The sequence below is a fragment of the Pristiophorus japonicus genome, chromosome 12 (genome assembly GCF_044704955.1).
Source record: "Pristiophorus japonicus isolate sPriJap1 chromosome 12, sPriJap1.hap1, whole genome shotgun sequence".
In the NCBI taxonomy this organism is placed as follows: domain Eukaryota; kingdom Metazoa; phylum Chordata; class Chondrichthyes; family Pristiophoridae; genus Pristiophorus; species Pristiophorus japonicus.
The window spans coordinates 25,059,810-25,080,512 of record NC_091988.1 but is presented as its reverse complement, the minus strand read 5'-3'; the positions used below and the strand labels follow the sequence as shown (position 1 = coordinate 25,080,512).

Genomic DNA, 20,703 nt, shown 5'->3' with positions numbered 1-20,703 from the left:
GTTCCATAGGCACTCGTCACCCCTCAGTAACTCATTCAATATGTCAGCTAGGCAGTGAGTGTAGGCAGGCTATTTGACAATGTCGGAGGAGGACCCTGTCTCTATGCGATGCTCATGTATGGATCTCCAGCAGAGGTCACTGGCTGGCAACCAGAAGTGGGAATCTTTCACCTTTCTTGTCCAGGATGCCTTGAGGCTGCCCCTGCTGAAATTATCGAACTCAACACAGACTGGGAATCAAATCTGGGACCTTACAGAACAGTGCACAAGCGGAACTTCCACAGCATGTTGTTTTACAAAAACATATAGCAGATTCATGGGACGAATTTCAAGGTAGTAATCTAGTTTGATATCTCAGATAACCACAACAACAAACTTGAACTTTCCTCTCATGGTTAATGTCTTCATCAGAATCTCGTAAATGAGAATGCTGCTTTGTAATCACTCCTAGACTTCACATTGATATTAAGTCTTATAGACTGGACAGAATTAAATCTGGATCAACTAATGTTTAGTTGGGCAGTACAGCATGTCATTAATTCAGTTCTTAGGAAGGGTCCACACCCGAAACAACTTGGCCCCGATATTTACTCAGGATCATGGAAAGAACAGGTGGGGGAGGATTTTCAGATGGAAAACTTGGAAGGATAATAATAACAATTACTTTTATTTATATAGCGCCTTTAACATAGTAAAACATCCCAAGGTCCTTCACAGCAGTGTTACAAGAATAAAACAATAAATTTGACAGCGAGTCACAAAAAAAGAAATTAAGGCAGATGATCAAAAGCTTGGTTAATGAGGTAGGTTTTAAGAAGCATTTTAAAGGAGGAAAGAGAGGTAGAGAGGTGGAGAGGTTTAGGGAGGGAGTTCCAGGACTTAGGGCCCAGGCAGCTGAAGGCAGGTCCACCAATGGTTGAGCGGTTATAATGAGGGATGTTCAAGAGGGCAGAATTTGAGGAGCGCAGACATCTTGTGGGGTTGTGAGGCTGAACAAGATTACAGAGATAGGGAGGGGCAAGGCCATGGAGGGATTTGTAATCAAGGGTGAGAATTTTGAAATCAAAGCATTGTTTAACTGGGAGCCAATATAAGTCAGAAAGCACAGGGGCGATGGGGAATCGTGACTTGGTGTAAGTTAGGACACGAGCTGCTGAGTTTTGGATGACTTCAAATTTACGTAGAGTAGAATGTGGGAGGCCAGCCAGGAGTGAGTTGTAGTAGTCAAGTCCAGAGGCAACAAAGGCATGAACGAGGGTTTCAGCAGCAGAAGAGCTGAGGCAGGGGCAGAGGCGGGCAATGTTACAGAGGTGGAAAAAGGCGGTTTTAATTTACGCAGATATGTGGCTGGAAACTCATGACATCTAGGTAACAAACAGTCTTGTTCACCCTCAGACTGATGCTGGGGAGAGGGATGGAGTCAGTGGTTAGGGAACGCAGCTTGTGGCAGGGACCAATGATAAAGCTTCGGTCTTCCCAATATTTAATTGGAGAAAATTTCTGCTCATCCAGTACTGGATGTCGGACAAGCAACCTGACAATTTAGATACCAAGCAGGGGTCGAGAGAGCTGGTGGAGAGGTAGAGCTTGGTGTCGCCAGCGTACATGTGGAAACTGACTCCATGTTTTCGAATGATATCTCCAAGGGGCAGCATGTAGATGAGAAATAAGAGGGGGCCAAGGATAGATCCTTGGGGGACACCAGAGGCAACGATGCGGGGGCGGGAAGAGAAGCCAGTGCAGGAGATTTTCTGGCTATGATTAGATAGATAAGAATGGAACCAGGCGAGTGCAGTCCCACCCAGCTGGACACTGGTGGAGAGGTGTTGGAGTAGGATGGAGTGGTCAACCGTGTCAAAGGCTGTAGACAGATCCAGAAGGATGAGGGGGGATCGTTTACCTTTGTCACACTCACAAAGGATGTCATTTGTGACTTTGATGAGAGCCGTTTTGGTACTGTGGCAAGGACGAAAACCAGATTGACGGGATTCAAACATTGAATTGATGGAAAGGTGGTCATGGATTTGAGAGGCGACAACACGTTCAAGTACTTTGGACAGGAAAGAGAGGTTGGAAATGGGGCGATAGCTAGCAAGCACATTGGGGTCAAGGGTTGTTTTTTTGAGGAGAGGGGTGATAACAGCAGATTTGAAGGCGAAGGGAACAATACCTGAGGAGAGAGAACCATTAACAATGTCGGCTAACATGGAAGCCAAAAAAGGAAATGGGTGGTCAGCAGTTTAGTGGGAATAGGGTCAAGGGCGCAGGAAGTGGGTCTCATGGACAAGATGAGCTTAGAGAGATCAAGAGAGGAGATCAAAGAGAAACTAGAGAAAGATGTGAGTTTAGGACAAGGGCAGGGGGGAGCCTCAGATGAAGATGAAGGCTAGGTGAAGGAAGGGAACTCACAGAGGCAGCTGATTGGATGGTCTCAATCTTAGAGATAAAGAAGTCCATGAGCTCCCCACACTTGTTGTTGGAGGTCTGTGTGCTGGAGACAGGGGAGAGGGGTTTAAGGAGACAGTTAGCAGTAGAGAATAGTAGCTGGGGGTTATTTTTGCAATCCAGAATGATCCTGGAATAGTGAGCAGTTTTTGTAGACAAGAGTAGGACCTGATGATTGATGTGTTCGAGCCTGATCTGGCGGTGAATGGCTAAACCAGTTGTCCGTCACATCCGTTCAAGTCTGCGCCCTTTGGACTTGAGAGAGCGAAGATGAGGGCTGTACCAGGAGGAATGGCCAGCATGGGAGAGAGTAATCTTTTTAATAGGGACTAGGGAATCAAAGATGGTGGTGAGGGTGTGGGTGAGCAGATCGATGGCTGCAGAAATGTCATTGTTAAAAGAGGGCCAAAGGTTTGACAGTTTTGAGTTGATAAGTGCAGTTTTAAGAGAGTCTGGAGAGAGCTTTTTCCAGGGATGGATGCAGAAGGAAGTAGGTTTGGATTGGGGAAGGGGGATGTGGATTGAGAGCAATACAAAGAAATGATCAGAAATCACTTTATCTTTCATTGACATGGTTGGAATAGCAAGGCCACGAGAAATTGCAAGGTCAAGGGGGTGGTCGTGAATATGGGTTGAGGAATTTACATGGAGGGAGAGATTAAGGGAGGACAGGAGGGTAATGAACTCAGAGGAGATGGAGCATGATGAGTTAAGATGGAGTTTGAAGTCACCGAGGATAAGAAGTCGCTCGGTGCATATGCTGAGGGAGGAAAGCAGTGAGGATATATCCGTGATAACATTTTTATTATACTTGGATGGGCAGTAGAGAATGAAAATTTTGAATGAGAGATGAGAGGGGTGTAATAAGGCGAGATGTTCAAAAGATGAGAAAGTGCCGGAGGAGTATGGGGACAGACCAAGGTAAAATTTGGTGATGAGAGTTATACCGCCACAAGTGGTGGAAGGTATAACCAGGAGGGGAGGCTTCAATTAAAGGTAGTGTGTCATTAACCCTCAGCCAAGTTTCCGTTAGTGCCATGATGTCGATACAGTCATCCACGATAAGTTCATGGTTGGCAAGGGCCTTGTTTGCAAGTGAATGGCCATTCTGCAAGGAGATTTTGAGGGGATCCGTGATAGTTGATTTACTCCCAGCATACACAAGGTCATTGCTTGGAGGGATGATTTGGACGGGGAGGAGATTTGCAAGGATAGCCCTCCCTGGGCATGCTGGGCAGTAATGTCGGTGAGAGAGTAGGATGGGACAGGTGGGGTTGCTGCTTGTGAGGAGACAGCGACGAGTGCCACGACGGGCCCTTCGGAGAATGCCAAGAGAGGCACAGAGGGAAGCTGCAGGCTTGTCTAAAAGGGAGTCAAGTCTGGGACGGCGGCACGCGAGGATCTGTAATGTATGCACCCGCAAGCATGCTCGCAAGTTTGTGGAGCTGCTGAGTTGTGAGTGGCTTAGCCAGTCACGTGATGGTCACAAGACTCAATAAAACCCCAGCCAGTTAGGTTTAGGGGATCCACGATGAGGCATGTGGTTGTGAGTCTGGGTTAAAAATTTTAAAACCTGTTAAAATGGGGGCACACAGCTTTCTTAAAAAATTTTACTGGCCGACTCGCCTCCTGAGAGCAGATTGGTCACCCTTCCCCCAATCTTTCCGTGAATGTTTTTTGGGGTGCGCGGCCTCATTTAAAAGCTGGTGTGCCGGATGCATAGGCTCTCCAGAGCACCGCACAGTCGCGCAGCTTACAGAGAACGTTGCCGCCCTCCCCCTTGTTAAAACCAGAAATAGGCAGGTCGGAATCAGGTTGGGCATGTAATTTAAAAAAAAAATTTTAAACCTCCCACTCACCCCTAACCCACACATCCTTGGGGTTAAAATTCCACCCTCCCATGTCTGTTTTCTCCACAGATGCTTCTTGACCTGTTGCGGCTGTTCAGTGTCTTCGGTTTTTATGTCACTAACATGCTATTTCTGCAGGTAATTTTTTTTTCTGGTTCTTTGCTAAGTTACACAGAGCTGGCACAAGATTTTACAGTAACATTTGATTCTTATCAGAATGGTATGTTCTGAGAGATATTACGATGTCGGTTTCTGTACTCATCCCTAAAATCAAACATCCTTAAGTAGCAAGTGTATTAACTAGCTTCACATTTCTATCTGCTTGTATTCACCTAAAGTGAGTAATCTGATTCTCAAGTAGTAAGCGCAGTCTCTCCTTGATCTCCTCGAAACGTTCTTTTTCTTCCACTGTTACAGTTCCTATTCCATCGGGCCTGGAAACAAAGAAAGTCACATTTAGCAGTTTTTTCATAATTCCATTCACTCAGTCCTACCTTTGCATCACTTAAAAGTATGTCCATGTCTTAGGGCTGCGGTATAAATTATGTAGACGTTTGTTTCCTTTATACTGAAGTTCTCCAGCAATGCTGGAAAGCTGAATATCATTTCGAAGATCTGCTTTTAACCAGTTACTGAGTTATGTGACAACAGATTAGCAAATTATAATTAAATAATACTCAGTTTTATTTTTGACATCAAATATGTTTTTGTGAAGTTGCTAAACACTGTTCGTGTTATGAGGCAGAAATACTGTTCTACACCTTATTAATTAAAACCTTAGTGTCAGCTGTGGCTCAGTGGGTAGTACACTCACCTCTGAATCAGAAGGTTGTGGGTTCAAGTCCCACTCCAGGAACTTGAGCACAAAAAAATCTGAAGTTGACACTCCAGTGCAGTGCTGGGGGGGAGCTGCACTGTCAGAGATGCCATCTTTTGGGTGAGATGTTAAACTGAGGCCCTGTCTGTTCTCTCAACTATATGTAAAAGATCCCATGGCACTATTTCGAAGAAAAGCAGGGGCGTTATGTCCTGGCCAATTTTTATCCCTCAATCAACATAAAAAAAAACTGATTATCTGGTCATTATCACATTGCTGTTTGTGGGAGCTTGCTTGTACGCAAATTGGCTGCCGTGTTTCCTACATTACAACAGTGGCTACACACCAAAAGTACTTCATTAGTGGTTTGAGACATCTGGTGGTCGTGAAAGGAAAGTATATAAAATGTAAGTCTTTCTTTCTTTAAAAGGCAAAAAAACTCAGTCATTTTATATTCTGTTATGGTTGTGCTACGGTTTGGTGAATGGGTCCTTTGGGGGACAGCACCTTGTGGAAAAATGCCCCAGTTTGGGGCTAGATATTGATTTAATGTTATACTCACTATTAAAAAGACATTGGGGTGGATTTTCCCTCTGAGCGGACTTCGGACGGCTAGCAGCCAGCACCAAAAATCCCAAAATGAGGCCAGGTCCATTTTGGGATCCGGGCCTCTTTAGCACTGGACAGGTGGACAGCGGCCAGATAATTGAGCGCCTTGGGGCAGCCTGCCAGCTCCGGCCCAGCTGGCCTCCTGGTTGCAAGATGGTAAGTAGGAAGGAAGGGCCTGATATTGGGGGAGGAGGGGGATGGAAGGGAGAACAGCAGTAGCTCAGCCTGGTTTTGTGATGTCTGGTGTAGCACTCCTGCTCTCCCTGACCCCACAAAGATATAGCCTAACTTTCGGCTCCTCGTTGGCCCAGCCTCCAGCTGATATGGGCTGGAGCTACAAGGATGCAAGTTCTGCCCAGTGCAGTCCAGAACAGGCATCAGAATTATATTGATATCATAAGACCCTGATCTAAATATTTCGATCAGCTGGGCACCCTCCGAGTGTTTATTTGCGCCACCTACTCGAATGACCCCAGCAATACGGCAACGGCCAGTGCGGTGGTAAGCTGCTACGCTCCATTTTCAGGAGGCTAGTGCTCTGGTTCCGCTGGGCGGCAGGCCTGTAAGTTTGGCATCTTTTCTGATGTGGAAAGCATGCTGACATAAAATAACCATTTTTTTATTGAAGGTGCCAGTCCTTCCCAGCTTTACACCATAAGAAATCATCCTTACTACAGAGGCTAACCTGAAGCCACACTACTGGAAAATGTTCATATTATTATGATAGCACTAATAGAAGTGCTTTAAGCATACTGTAAATTGTGATTACAAAATTAGGCATTTAAGCTACTTAAAGGGTGCATTTCATCTTAATTGAATTGAAAGAGATAAAAATTTAAAAAATCAAAATCTGCTTTTTGCCTTATATTTGTTCAAGGATTTTAAAGATGACAAACTGCAGTTTAAAAACAAATCTCCACTGCACAATTCAAATATCTTTGTGTTAAATACTCAGTGCCACTTTTTGACCTCTTCTACTTGGTAAGCAGGGAACATATCATTAAAACTCCGAGAAGGTTGCTTTTCCCAGGCTATTTCCCATATGGCTTAAGTTTTGGATGAAGTGTGTTTTATAAAAGAGAACAAATTCAGTCCTGCACAAATAAGCATTTCCTTATTATTTCACAACTTCAGGCTAAACAATATGGATAGTTCCTGAATATTTACACCAGCCAATAATCCATAATAAGAGGGAAAGAGGCCGACCTAATCCTTTCCCGAAAGGAAGCAACAGCCCAGACAAACAACATTACCAGGTTCTTCAGTCAAAAGCAAAGTAGAGGGATTTGTATTTTACTATCCAGTCTACACTAGCCCAGTCTCCCTTTCTGTAGTGTGAGTAGACTGTGAATAGAATAAACAGTCCTTTTCCATCGGCCTCCTTCAGTGTACACTTTAAGCTGTGCAAATCTCCAGCACCAGCCTGTTTGGCAACACAAAAGCATGATAAGGGATTACAGAACCTCTAATAAACCTCCTGTCAGGGGTTAATTGGTCAGCTTTATTTCTCTTTATTTGCAAGCATCAATTGTGACCTTAGGCTCAGAAATTACAATCTATACTGCAGTACTGCAGTGACCAATAAGATAGAAAGCTGTTAATACGGCAAATCATCCCACATGAAATCCTGCTCTACAGCTCGGAAAGCAAATTCTTTTTACACCTATTTTGTTGAAGCTTATTGTACAAGCTATGCCCTTCCTTTTAAAATACAGTAAAAAAAATCTCAGTGTTTATGTAACATTATAAATATGTCTTATAAATAAATATGACCTTTCAGTAATGTTTGTCTAAACAAACCAAAAAAAATACATGTTGGATTAAAGGCTTCACAACTCTGAATACACATCCCTTCTACTGCTAAATGTGCCAGGTGATGCATTTCTTTTTTATTCAAATAGAAAAAGATGAGATATTTAAACCATTAAACTAAACCTTCGGTTTGAGATTTAGAATTCACACCTGCTAATAAAGTGCTAATTATTAAAGCGTTACTAAGATATTAATGAAAATGGATTATCACCTACAACAAAAAAAAAATCAATATTTGCACACTGGAGATATAAACTATACCTAGTGTACATTTGCTTTAATCTTACAGTGGAATGGAAATCCCTCCCAGCACATTCAGTTACAGAACATTTGAGTACCTGAGATAAAAGCTGTGATGAATCTTTAACACAAAATGACATTTTATGGTATTGTTCAGAAAATGGAAAGACTGGACTGGATTTTGTGTCTTACCACAGTCAAGCTACTATCTCCACAGTACATTTAAAAATGACTGTGTGTTAATAAAGAAAAGTAAAACATTAAAACATTGAAATATTAAACTAGATTCCTTTTTAAAATTCTAATTGTTTATAATAATTGTAGAAATCCAAGCTTTTGTCCCAAAGCAGATGCTAACAGATGCTATTATGTGGCAGAACTAGTGATGGGAGCCGAGTATTTGACCACAAGAGTAGTACAATCCACAGGTCAATTGTAGCCATTTTTGGAGTGGTCTCGATGTCTCGGAGGGCCTGCCAACTGAAACCCGTCATGGCCACTAGGATTTCCTTTCTCAAACAGCTATGGACTATATTACATCTGACATGATGAGCGTCTTTCGACTCTACCTTTCAAAACTTCGGCAAACCATTTTCTCACTGTCGTTCACAAAGATGACATTTTCGGCAGTGTGATAGGAAAGATGTCATGTTGGTTGCTTTTCAAGTCTTTGTCACAGTGGTTAGCACCAGTTCTGTCAGCTTCACTCTCCTCACAGTCTCCTATCTTGGGCCATGTCACAAATAATAAAATTTCCAATGTTTTTTGTCAAAATTTACAAATAATCAAGCCCCTGTTACACTACTTTTTAAAGCTATCGCGGGGCTTAGTGGATCTTTCTTACAAAATAATGGGCAAATTAGAAAGAGAAATTTAACGTGTTTGAGGGTGCAGAGTTGCATTTGGTTTGATTATATAAAAATCTGGTTTAATGATAAGAATTAAATTTGAATTTTAAAAACCAAATTAGCTCAGTAGCATAACAAAATACTCCACACCATTAGAGCTACTGTCAATATTTATTCATATAAAAGGGGGAAATACTTTTTATACAGATTTGCAATTGTCTTACATTGGAATTTGCTACAAAAATGTTTATGCATAGGTGATTTAAATGTAATTATGAAATATTACTTTTTAAAACAATATTAATTTCATTGTCAGTTCCGTTCATAATAGTTACAGGGTACTTACTGTGTTTCCTGATTTTAAATGTCCCTATTTCTTTTTAATTTTCTAAAAGCTCTCCCCTAAAAAAGTATGCATGTAAATATTTTGCATCGCTTAGGTCTAATAATTTTAATATGTCATATAAGGTTTGTAAATAATAACATACATTTTTTATACAGAAACCTTTGTTACTTTCTACATTGACATTGATCAGATAGCAAGACCATTTCAGTGTACTGGAACCTAGGACACCAGCTGGTTAGTCTCTTCTTGGTGACAGCTTGTCATTCTGTCAGTCTTGACCTTCAGGCTGTCCTGTAACATCTGAATCACATTCGCTCTCTACTCTCTGACTGACTGCAAGCTACTGTTGTCTCACTGTCTGACCCAATAATAACACAATACAAACAGACAACTTACTGCAACTCCACCACATAAAAAGATAATGTTTATCCCTCACACACATTAAAATCTACAAGCAGTTAGACCTACATTTGACTCTGTTTATTTCAATATAAATGGCTACATTTCTATTTCAATTGAAACCACCAGATGCTTGAATAACAACTTTTTGCTTTCTTAAATGTGTTCTAATGATCACAGAGGACCTGAATAAATCTCAATTTTAAAATGACTGTCTCTATGCTCTTAAGTTTTAAGACTACCAAATGTTAACCGTCATTTATTTTTGTGAATCTCTATATGTGCAGGTGCGCATGACCATGGATACTCAGGTAAACCAGCACTATGATTAAATAAGACATAGGTTACTGGTTAAAGGCTAATATTCAGATATAACTTTGATCCATTTCTAGTATCTACATATTTTTCTTCAACATTAACATCAGTGTTTCTGATTTAAATCCATGTTTTTGCTAACATGACATCTCATAATTGTTCTAACTTTTTATGATGCATTTGTGCAAAGGATCGGTGGTAAAACAGTAACATGTGGAGCTGGCTTGTTGACCCTTCTAGCTAGCCTTGGGTGGGTTACTTCAACAGTACAGACTTCAGTTACAAGAGGTTTCTTTATCCTATGTAGGTATCCTTCAAGTGCATCTTTTATATAACACAACATATAAAACACTTAAGTGATGTTCGACACATGTAAATGTGAATTATGAATGTGTCATCATACCTGCTTGGGTGGTTCAGGGACTCGGTGTACCAATTTGCTATGTTGGGATATGCGTTGCCTTTGTAATTCTCTATATAGAAACTCTGAGATGACAACTGTCAGAGCTAGGCACAGCGCAAAAATGGGGCATCTACCCACAAGGAGACTCAGACAATTGGAGGTCAAGTGAATTAGGGACTAATCACGCACCTCCTTAAGGCCAGCTACAGAGCAAGGGTAGCAAAGATCTTGGAAAAGATCTCTTGGTCATCTTCTTGGTCAGGGAATGATATATAGTGTAGTGCAAGGAAATTAAGGAATGGAAATAAAGAAAATAATCAATACGGAGAGGAAAGAAAATATACGCATATAGCAGTACCTGCTGCCATTGCTTCTGCTCCTGTTTGCTACCATTGTTACTATGTAAACTAATGCAGCTTTTCCTATTCACTTAACACCACCTCTAAGTGTGCACAAAATGGCACTTACCTTTTAGGCTCAGGTTTTGGTTGCGACTTGGATTCCTTTTTAGAACCTTTTCTAGACTCCTTTCTGTCCTTTTTTAGGTCAATCTCTGGCTCATTTGTTGAGGGATTCAGTGATTTGTCCCCCTCACCATCTACACTTGGCTGTGACACAAGTAATTCTGGCACTTTCACACTTTAAAAGACGGTTGTTTTGTAGAAAGCCAGAAACAGAACCAAGGAAGCGTGAAAGAAATAAAGACAAATCAAAGTACAACAAACTAAAGAAAACATGAAAAAGGAATAATGAAAAAATGAGTGGAAATCAGAAGCCAACAAAAGCTCTTCTAAAACAAAAATCCAACTAAAATGAAATATATATCTTCTGCAGAATCATTCAGCATATCTCTAAGCATTAGTTTACATGAAGTGTTGAGTCAATCCAAAATGGAACTTAACTATGCTTAAATAATAAGTGGTATGGCTCCGCACAGACAGTATTTTGGAATATTCCACTTGAAACATTTATCGATCATGTTGCAGTGTGTACTGATTCTTCTAAAAATGCAGCATGTGAGAAATCACCTACTTCAATTTCTTATAATACAATCTTTGTATAAAAAGAATATTTTCTATTGTACTGTGCAGCCTACACTACTAACATATGCTTGTATACTTCAACACGGCATCAGGGATGTCTGCGTGCTTGCCTATAATGTGCCTATTCGCAATATATATTGTTCAGTTTCCAGAAGTGAAGGCATTTATGGGATTCGTTCTTACCATATGACCATTCCATACTTGAAGTGATTTGAGTTGTGTCACCTCCATGTAATACTTCAAACAGCATGGATGATACATATAGGTTGTATGTCTGATAAACATATTGTTTGGAAACAAAACAAAGACATTGAGAAGGGTATTTCTGTACTAGCACCATGTTACGTGTCAGTGTGGAATGCAAAATATGGGTACAACCACTGAATGGAAAAACGCCTCGTGTTCACCTCTGGAAATTCTTTTTTTTTCTTGTCGAACGCTGACAAATATTGGAATGTAAATATTTATCTCTCCTGCATGAGGTTAATACAAAGCCCAGTGTTTTGTTCATCACAAAGACGATGATCCCTTACATTACATTGTTACTGAACTCTACCTGTTGCCATGCACATGTGAAGCACAGAAGGCAAAGCTGTAGTGAAGTAGGGTTGGGTCAATCATTGCTCCATTTTCTGCCCGTTCAAGCAAATCATTGAGGTAGCAGAGATGTCTGTGACAGCCTCTAGTTCCATAACGTGCACAGTATTCATCCAGCACGAACACCTGGCCAGGGCTAAACCAGCCCTGTGGAATAGAAAATCAAATTCTCTCAGAAAAGATTTTATAAACAGATTTGATGTTATTAAATGACTCTCTGGCACACTATTTATATTACAGTATGGATGTGAATCAATAACGAGTTGTAATGATAATTAATATGCCATTTAAAATATCATTCAGAAACCTTCATTAGAAAACAGAAAGACTTATTGACCAGAAGCTTTTATGAAAGTTTATAGTAAAATTAAATCTCAGCATCTAGAATAGTGTGCTGCAAGCAAAACGCAACATCTTTTGGGGAGCAGCTTTGTGTTCATCAATGCAAGGGATTTGATGCTACGAATGGAACAATTTATCGTTTTGAGCATCAAGCTCTGTAAGCTCTGTTATGGCAAAGCCATTTGTAAAATAAAGCTCCTTTTATTCTTCTACTTTGAGATTGCCAAATAAGTGCAAACTTCTGTGGACCTGTACCCACTAGAAACGGGATTGAGACTACCCAAATTCCACCCAGGAGATTACAGCTGGCAAAGAAGAGGCTTTGGGGGTAATTTTAACACTACTTGCGTAGCAGAAACCTGGCAGGTAGGCAGTTATAATCGCCCTGGCTCTCACCCGTCCAAAGGCCGTCATGATCGCAACATCTGCAATTTGAATCTGCTCTCCTGAGAAGGCAACCAAAGGATCGCGCCCAGAGCCAACGGGGTCTTTCTTTACATATGCATGTTGCAGCCCAATGACATTATTGAGACCCGACTGTAATTTTAACTCAGGCCCGAGCGGGGAATCCATCTGGAGTTAAAATCGGAGCCTGTGTGAGTGGGGAGGACGAGTTTTCGACTTCCACCTGAAATGGCCATCAAGTCAGTACAGCCTGTAGCCAATGTCAGGAGACCCATATTATTTTTAAGTTTGGGCCTCATTTGAATGTATCCGCCGAGATGTGAGCAACAAACGAGCACTTCGCCCTAGCTCGTCATTTCAGGGAGAGCAAGGCGGCTCCTACACTGAGCAGGCCGGCAGATCGGGCCTGGGAGGGAAGGATAGCCGATCCCGAGGAGGGTGCATATGGGCCGGCAATTTTGTGGAGCCAGGATGAGCAGGAGGGCTCTTCCGAGCCCCACAAAAAATCCCATCTACTGGAAGCCTTTTGAGGAGTGGTCCCTATATGGATCATTGGTGAGGCCGCTCACCGCCTGGTACAAATGGGCACAACGTGCGTAGCTCATGCTCTGCCTATCTGAAATTAAAAATGGGGTCTCAATTTGCATATTTAAGTATCATCCTGCTGGAAACAGACAAGTGTGCTGCTCGCCCTTCTATAAGCCCCCTGGAAATTGCATCAAGTAAATCTTAGGAATCTATGAGGTGGCCAAAGTGGTCCCTTGACTTTCAGGTGAAAAACAGGCATCTGACAGTTGAAAATTACCCCCTTTTATTCCAACAGTCTCAGCTAGATTCAAACCCAGGTCCAGTAAATTGATAAATACACTGATTTTATTCATTATAAGTAAAGTATTTACAGTATGCTGAGTGAAAAAGTCCGCTTTTAATATACATGATGAATGCACACAATAACAAGTTGCATTTAAGAAAGAACTTGCATTATACAGTGGCTTTCATATCCTCAGGATGTTCCAAAGCACTTCACAGCCAATGAAATACTGTTGTACTGCAGGTAAAAGTAGCAGCCAATGTGCACACAGCTAGGTCCCACAGACAGCAATGAGATAAATGACCATATAATCTGTTTTAGTAGTGGTGGTTGAGGGATAAATGTTGGGCAGGACATTGGGAGAACTCCCTTGCTTTGGTTGTTTTATGTCCACCTGAGAGGGTAGACAGGGCCGTACTTTAAACATCTCATGTACAGAATGGCACTTCGAACACCCCAGCACTCCCTCAGTACTGAAATGAAGCATCGGGCTAGATTATGTGCACACGTCTTGGGAATGGCTCTCGAACCCATAACCTTCTGCCTCAGAGGCAAATGCTACAAAGGTTAACACCTTTTTATATAGCCCATTAATGTAGAAAATCGTTCCAAAATTCTCTACAAAAACATGAGGAAAAAATGGATGGCGAGTTGAAGAAATATGTTAGGAGGGATGACCAAAATCTTGGAACAAGAGATTGTTTTTAAGGATAGGTCTTAAAGGAGGAGAGGGAAGTGGAACTCGTGGAGGTTTAGGAAGGGGTTCCCAGGTCATGAGGCCTAGGGACTCAAGGCACATCCACCAATGATGGGATGACAGAAAGGGAGGATGCAGAAGAGGTCGATGTCGGAGGAATGGAGAGTTCAGCGGGACATTGTAGTGGCGGAGAAGGTTACAGATATAGTGAGGGGTGAAGTCACGGAGGATTTAAAAACATGAAACATAATTTGAAATTTGACACATTGCGGAACCCGGAGCTAATATAAGTCAGTGAGGACAGGGGTAACTGGAATAGTTGAGTCTGGAGGTAACGTTGGAGATACCCAATGATAGATGTAGGCGGTCTTTGTGAAGGAGGAGAAATGGGGTCAGAGCCCAGCTCATGGTTGAACAGGATGTAAAGGTTATGAACAGTCTGGTTCAGTCTGAGAGAGTAGGGTGAAGTTATGGAGTTTGTGTCAGATATTTATCTGCCACAAACATGTCCAATAAATATCTCCAATATTTAGCTGGAAGAAATTCTGTCTCATCCAAACCGAATGTCGGACAAGCAGTGTGACTGCACTGAGGCGGTGGAGGAATTGAAAGAAGTGGTGGAGAGCTCGTGTTTGGTATCATTAGCGTACATGTGGAAGCTTATACTGGGGCTCGATTTGAACTCCCGGACTGGAACGTAGCTAAGCGAGCAGCATGCCCATTCAGGAGCAACCGGTTTGGCCTGGCAGGAGGCCATCACTGCTCCCTTGCTCACGCCTCAGATAAAATAGCAGATTGGGCCCTGATGACTTCATCGGGGCACGATCGCCATATTTAAAGAGGGGCCCCGCTGGCTTGGGATGGGTGCATTATTGGCCGGATCAGGACAGGAAAGGAGTGCAAAGTCCCCATTAGCATTTTATCTACCCCACCCCACCCCACCGAGTTTCCACCAGGTAGGGGAGTTACAGCTGTTTTTGTTCATTAGGGCTGTTTAGGTGCCGTTGGATGGGTGAAGGAGTTAGAGGAGAGATGTGGACAGGTCTGGAAAGCAATAACATGTTTAAAGACTTTAGAGAGGAAAGTGAGGTTGAAGATGGGGTGGTAGTTTTCAAGGACAGGGGGTGCAAAGATGGATCTTTTGAGGAGGGGCTGATAACATCAGTTTTTAAAATGGAGGGGGCAGTGCCTGAGGAGAGAGAACCATTTAGAATGTTAGCTTGCACATTAAACTTTTAAACACAATTATATTTTTAACAAACATTTTGCTACTTCGTTATATGATATGAACATGATGTAAGCAAAGATTTGGGGTTGGAATTTCTTTAATCTGCCCCTCCAGGGACAACCAGGACTTCCACCCACTGCCCCGATCCTGCCACGACCCAGGCACAGTTTCCTGGGTCAGGGTCATTATGTATTCATGGAAGACTGGCACTGCAGAAACTGAGAGGCGGCAAGCCAGTTTACATAGGCACAAGGACCCCGAAGGCGGCAGAAAATCGTCTCCTAAAGTCCATGGCCAAGACTGAGGTATCCAGCCAGAGAGAAAATCAGGGAAAGTCAGGAGACTTCCAGGCCTTCACGCTGCCAGCCTGGAGAGTACTGCCAGGCTTTACCTGGTGGCCCTGCGGAGCTGTGGTATGAATGGCGAATGGGAAGTAAATGAGCCGACAATCTGGGCCCCACCTCCTTGCCGGCTTTTGGCATGCAGCAGGCAGGGAAGAGCAGCCAATGGCTGTCCCCGTGGGGTGGGGAATAGAAATTAAGGTCCGGGTGGAGCGGCAAAGTCAGTCCCCTATTCTCCCCTCTATTTCCACCACTGTCCCTCACAACCTGTGGTGGGATAATGAAGAAAAATCCAGGCCTTAAGTGTGGAAATTTATAGCAGAATCAAATGGCAACAGTTTCATGAAGCAGAACTGAAATCTCCTGTGACTTACAAAGTAATGCTTGCATTGCCAGTATGATAATATATATAATTTTAGCTGTTCCACCTCAGTGTATACTTTTTGGTCTTTTATCTCTATTTAAAATAGAATGACAAATATGTCAGCTCAAATAATTCTCCCACTGTTTTTGAAAGTGTTATAATTTTATAAATGAACAATATACTTGCCAAACAAGAATAGGAATCATTAAGTCTGTGGTCCAGTGTCAGCCTTTGTAGCGTTTCAAAGAGTGTGGCGTGATCAAACATACAAGGATTGGCAGAGATAAATTCATCCATCCCATGCTTCTGCGCTCGATCTGCATCTGTTTGCCAGGCACATATACAGAAAAGAGTATACTTAGAGAAAGACTTCAAAGCTGTCAATTGGGCAGATAAACAGAGCAGGCAAGCTCTTTAGGATTATTTACCCCCCCACCACCTAACTACCCTGGGCTTGATTCACCTTTCATTTTTTACTTTCCAAAAACTTTTCATGCAATAGATTTTATCCCTCTGGAATATTATATTCAATTCCAGTACAACTTAAATGTAAAATATAATGCACAAACCCCTATAAGCATCATACTACGTGTACTGATAACTAATTAACATATGTTTACTATATGATTATTTTTCACAATAGATTCTGCCATTCCACAGAATGCAATTCTCGTTCAGATTTTATTTAAGGATTGTTTTGCCGCTAGGTACCACAAAAATGAATAAAACGGAGATTGTTTTCATTGTTGGTCCATTTTAGTCACACCAGTTTTCATATCAAATTTTAATTCTGAGAAGTTAAGCGAGAATATTTTATTTGGAAAAAGTACAGACTGTATAATCACAAAAATGGGATCACAATTATTTTACAATAGAATCAGTCTTAAAAGTGATATGCTGGTGTAAAACTAAGATTAGAACCATAGTAAGGTCCAGCTCTGTCCTGGGAAACTGCACTCAAACCAGATTTCAAACAATGTTAGTGAATGTGTAGATTGGATATCATATTTTTGTTTCTTATTTGCACTTTCAAAATTAATTATTTAGAAATATATAAAATGGCCAAATCAATTTGGAAAGACATGGACAGATCAATAACTGATATTGAACAGCCCAGAGGGGTTGGGGGAGATGAAGGAGAAATTTTCCAGACCAGGCTGCGATACCTGAATGTCGATCTTTTGTACTCAAGTGCACCTCCTGGTGGATTGACTGAGGAGCTGCACTGACAACATCTGTGTTGGTCTATTCCATATACCCAATCAAATTTATTAGTATGGTTATGGGGACTAACGTGTGTGAAGGAGGGACAAAACAGGCAAAAGATAATGATACAATCAACATAAGGAAGTAGCGATATCGGGTGGAATCACTTTAAATACATACAGATTACATTTTTAATATGCAAAATTTATTGTTTATATCAAGTTAATGGCATCAATAAAACAGATCATTGTAATCTTTACAAATCAAATGTTAGGCTATGACTGTAATGAAATTATTCAGAATACTTCATTGCAGATTAAAATGGATTCATGATGGAAAACAGTCTGACACTATATCTGTACTGCTAAACAAAAAGACCGAAAGGACTGGCACAGCAAGGTTACATTCTGCTATTTGCTATGAATTAATGAAGTAGGAGCATTCATGCTTTCCTTTCAAACTGAAGCCTGTAGGCACAACCACCTAGGGACTAACTAATTAATCGCAACATGTGGAGCTAAAATACTGTAATCAGCCAAAGAAACAAAAACAGAAGCCATTCTGGGTGTGGTCAGATGCACCCGAGTCACTGGTATTTTCTTGTATGCGTCAAGTCAAATGAAAAACAGATTTCACAGTCTATTACATACAGTCAGTTTCCCATTACATGGGCTTTTCCCCAAATGCTCTTCAACTAAAGATGATTTCTTTAAAAAATCCCTCTCCTTCTTGCCACTGCCTTGTGCATCCCTAGCTTTTAGTTTACATACAGGTCACAGGATTATCCACTTGCATGTCCCAAAGTAGTAATGCTTTAGTGCTAAACTTAAGACGAGTGAGTTTTGACAAGTGTATGGTCAAGACTAGCATTCTGCTTAGGGAAAATCAATTTGTAATGAAGCAATGTTTCATTACTTAGGCAAAATAAATAAAACAATGGTGGTTTGAAATGTGTTAAACTCGCAAATTTAAAAGAGCAAAATGTAATAATATATGAAGTATTACTGCGGACATTGGATTCATATTCTTCTCATTTGTGCTTGGACCTATTTAGTAAATTTTAATTGAAAACTGCAAAAAAAAAACGTATTTAAGTATTATTCCATAAAGTTTCAAATACACTATCAAGAAAAAAAATTAACACTCATCAGTAACATGCAATCGTTTAAATGCAATTAATTTTCAGTGTTCTGGAGTCCATCGTTTATATAATGTGACTTAATTCCTTTTCATTCAGATATTTTTTGAATAAAATGGGCATTTAACATTGAGACTTTATTTTCTTTATCAATTGGTGATAACATGACAAAAATTGAACTGACGTAGGCATTCTAAATCCCAAACTGGAAGAATATGGTAAAATTAAAATGTTGAGAATATGTAGAGACAGTTAAAGATATTAAAGTTTGGCAACAGAGGCACCATACCATAAAGCCAAACCAGCAAGTTAAATACCCAAGTGTTGAGTGAACACATAAACATGGACTGCTGCTTTTTCTAAAAAAAACCCTCTGTTGCCGTATTTGTATAGCTCAATGTGGACAGTAATGCTCCGGGCTTATACCACAACATTACTGTTAAAGATCCAGACACATGAATAATCCACATAAAGCCACAGCTAGTCTTACAAGAGAATTAGACTCTCTTTTTAAAAAAAAAAGCTCCTTCCATTTTTGAATGCAGGATTGTTCATGCACACTGCACCCAAGTAGAGATGAGAGTGGTACAGTTTCATATGCATTACTGAGTCAGACACAAAATCACGTGAGTGAAGTTTGCTATGCAATTGGATTCAAATAGAATTCTACAGCAGGCTTGCTGATATTTTAATTCAGTGATACAGTAAAAAAAAAATGGCTTCTCTGGGTCACGGATGATATTTGTATATCACAAGAAAGATTCCTATGTTTCAATTTACAGCTTTCAAAATCTGAATAAAAGATGTGAAGATTATTTTGGTAAATAATCTATTGCTAACATAATGAGCAGGATTAAAAAAATGTATGAAACAGTAAATGATTTGTTAATTCATACAAGTCCCTGAATAAATTAATCATATTCAAATGTTCTTTATTTTGATACAGAAATATTACTGCAGTCCCAAGGAGTGAGTCTGACTCCAGATGATGAGACAATTATATAAAGAGACAAAAGCTTATGTTTTGAATTCATCTACAGGAAATAATTAGCAAATAATTTTTAGCATTCAGTCAGTAATCACAGAACCAACATCGATAATGATGCTTAGTGTTTTAAATTTTTAAAAAATTAATATTAACCCGTTTGATACATTTTACAGATTAACAAATCACTAATTCTAAGAAGTAAATCCAGAATGTGAATAACTGCAATATATTACTTATAATTATTTACATTCCATTCATTTAATAATATTGGAATAACCCCACGCTTAATATGTATTTGGTGGCTGTGCAAGAATGTTGAACTATTCATTTTTTAGGACACTGTGAATTGTTACTATGTATAAACTTAATCTATTTTTAGAATTATACATATATGAAAATATATATATATATATATATATGTATCGAGATTACAAGTGATGATATGTTTGTAAAACACCATCAATTACCAATTAATAGCAAGCTATACTATAATTCACCATGTACTGCACACAACATATGTACATAATGGCAGATTTCATAATCAGTGCACTCTAAGGGATTTCTTTAAATTAATTAGCCTCTTTTAATCTGCAATAAGTTAAACTGTGCTGCTCCAATGTGGGCCAGTATTCTTTCCACTAGTCTGTTTAATGAGTCACAGTGAAATTATCTGTCCCTAAAAACAAAAATGATATTTGAATTAAAGGATTGCAAATTTATGCAACAAAATGTTAATACTAAATTTGCTTTAAAAAAATGAACCTGGAACCTACTAGCTGTCACAGAGGATGTGACAATATTTAAAGGCTTTAAATGATAAATCATTTTAATAAGGATTAATCTTCATAATGTAAGATAATAATGCGCAGTGAAATCTCAACTGCAGTGCTTTTTAACTTGTTAACAGCACAGAGACAATTAATTTTATGTCACACAAATTTATTAACATTTCCTGTAGAAAGTTCACAATGAGATGTCAGACATGAAAAAGGTGACTTTCTATCACAGTCCTCTGGTAAATGAGCACATGTCATATCTCTTTGACATTAAAAGAATGAAGATCTGTTTTGGACAATAACAAACAATGACACTAGTCAACCTCAGCTGGAGAAGTGAAAAGAAGAAATGACAATGATTGATGGCAGCTATCCATTTTCAGATACTAGCTGCGAGAATGTTCTGTGGGGACTGAAGCTCTAATGAGAAACTGATCTACATTATTTTCAGCATTTTAAAATGTAAATATCAAAGATACGTACCTTTTTACTTTCACCATCATAGTCAGAGATTTATAAATTCATCAAACAAATCAAAAAAATTAAACAAAACTACTATGGCATATTTCTCATGTTTTTCTTTTTAAAATACAATTTGGCCTGGATGACATTCTCCTTGTCACATCCCAGCATTCTGATAAAGGCACATAACAAGAACATGACGGGCATACTGCAGGACACCA

The 20,703-nt window shown here is 40.2% G+C and overlaps 1 protein-coding gene across 2 annotated transcripts in view; it reads right to left on the bottom strand.

The window, feature by feature from the left end:
* Positions 1-20,703, bottom strand: part of cadpsa (Ca2+-dependent activator protein for secretion a) — a 603,717-nt gene that overhangs the window by 179,137 nt on the left and 403,877 nt on the right. For both annotated transcript variants that reach the window (XM_070894664.1, XM_070894665.1), the window contains exons 12-14: positions 16,099-16,235; positions 11,684-11,871; positions 4,628-4,729 (exon numbers count right to left, since the gene is read on the bottom strand). In XM_070894664.1, the coding sequence (XP_070750765.1) occupies positions 4,628-4,729; positions 11,684-11,871; positions 16,099-16,235 (427 nt within the window). The remainder of the gene's footprint in view (positions 1-4,627; positions 4,730-11,683; positions 11,872-16,098; positions 16,236-20,703) is intronic.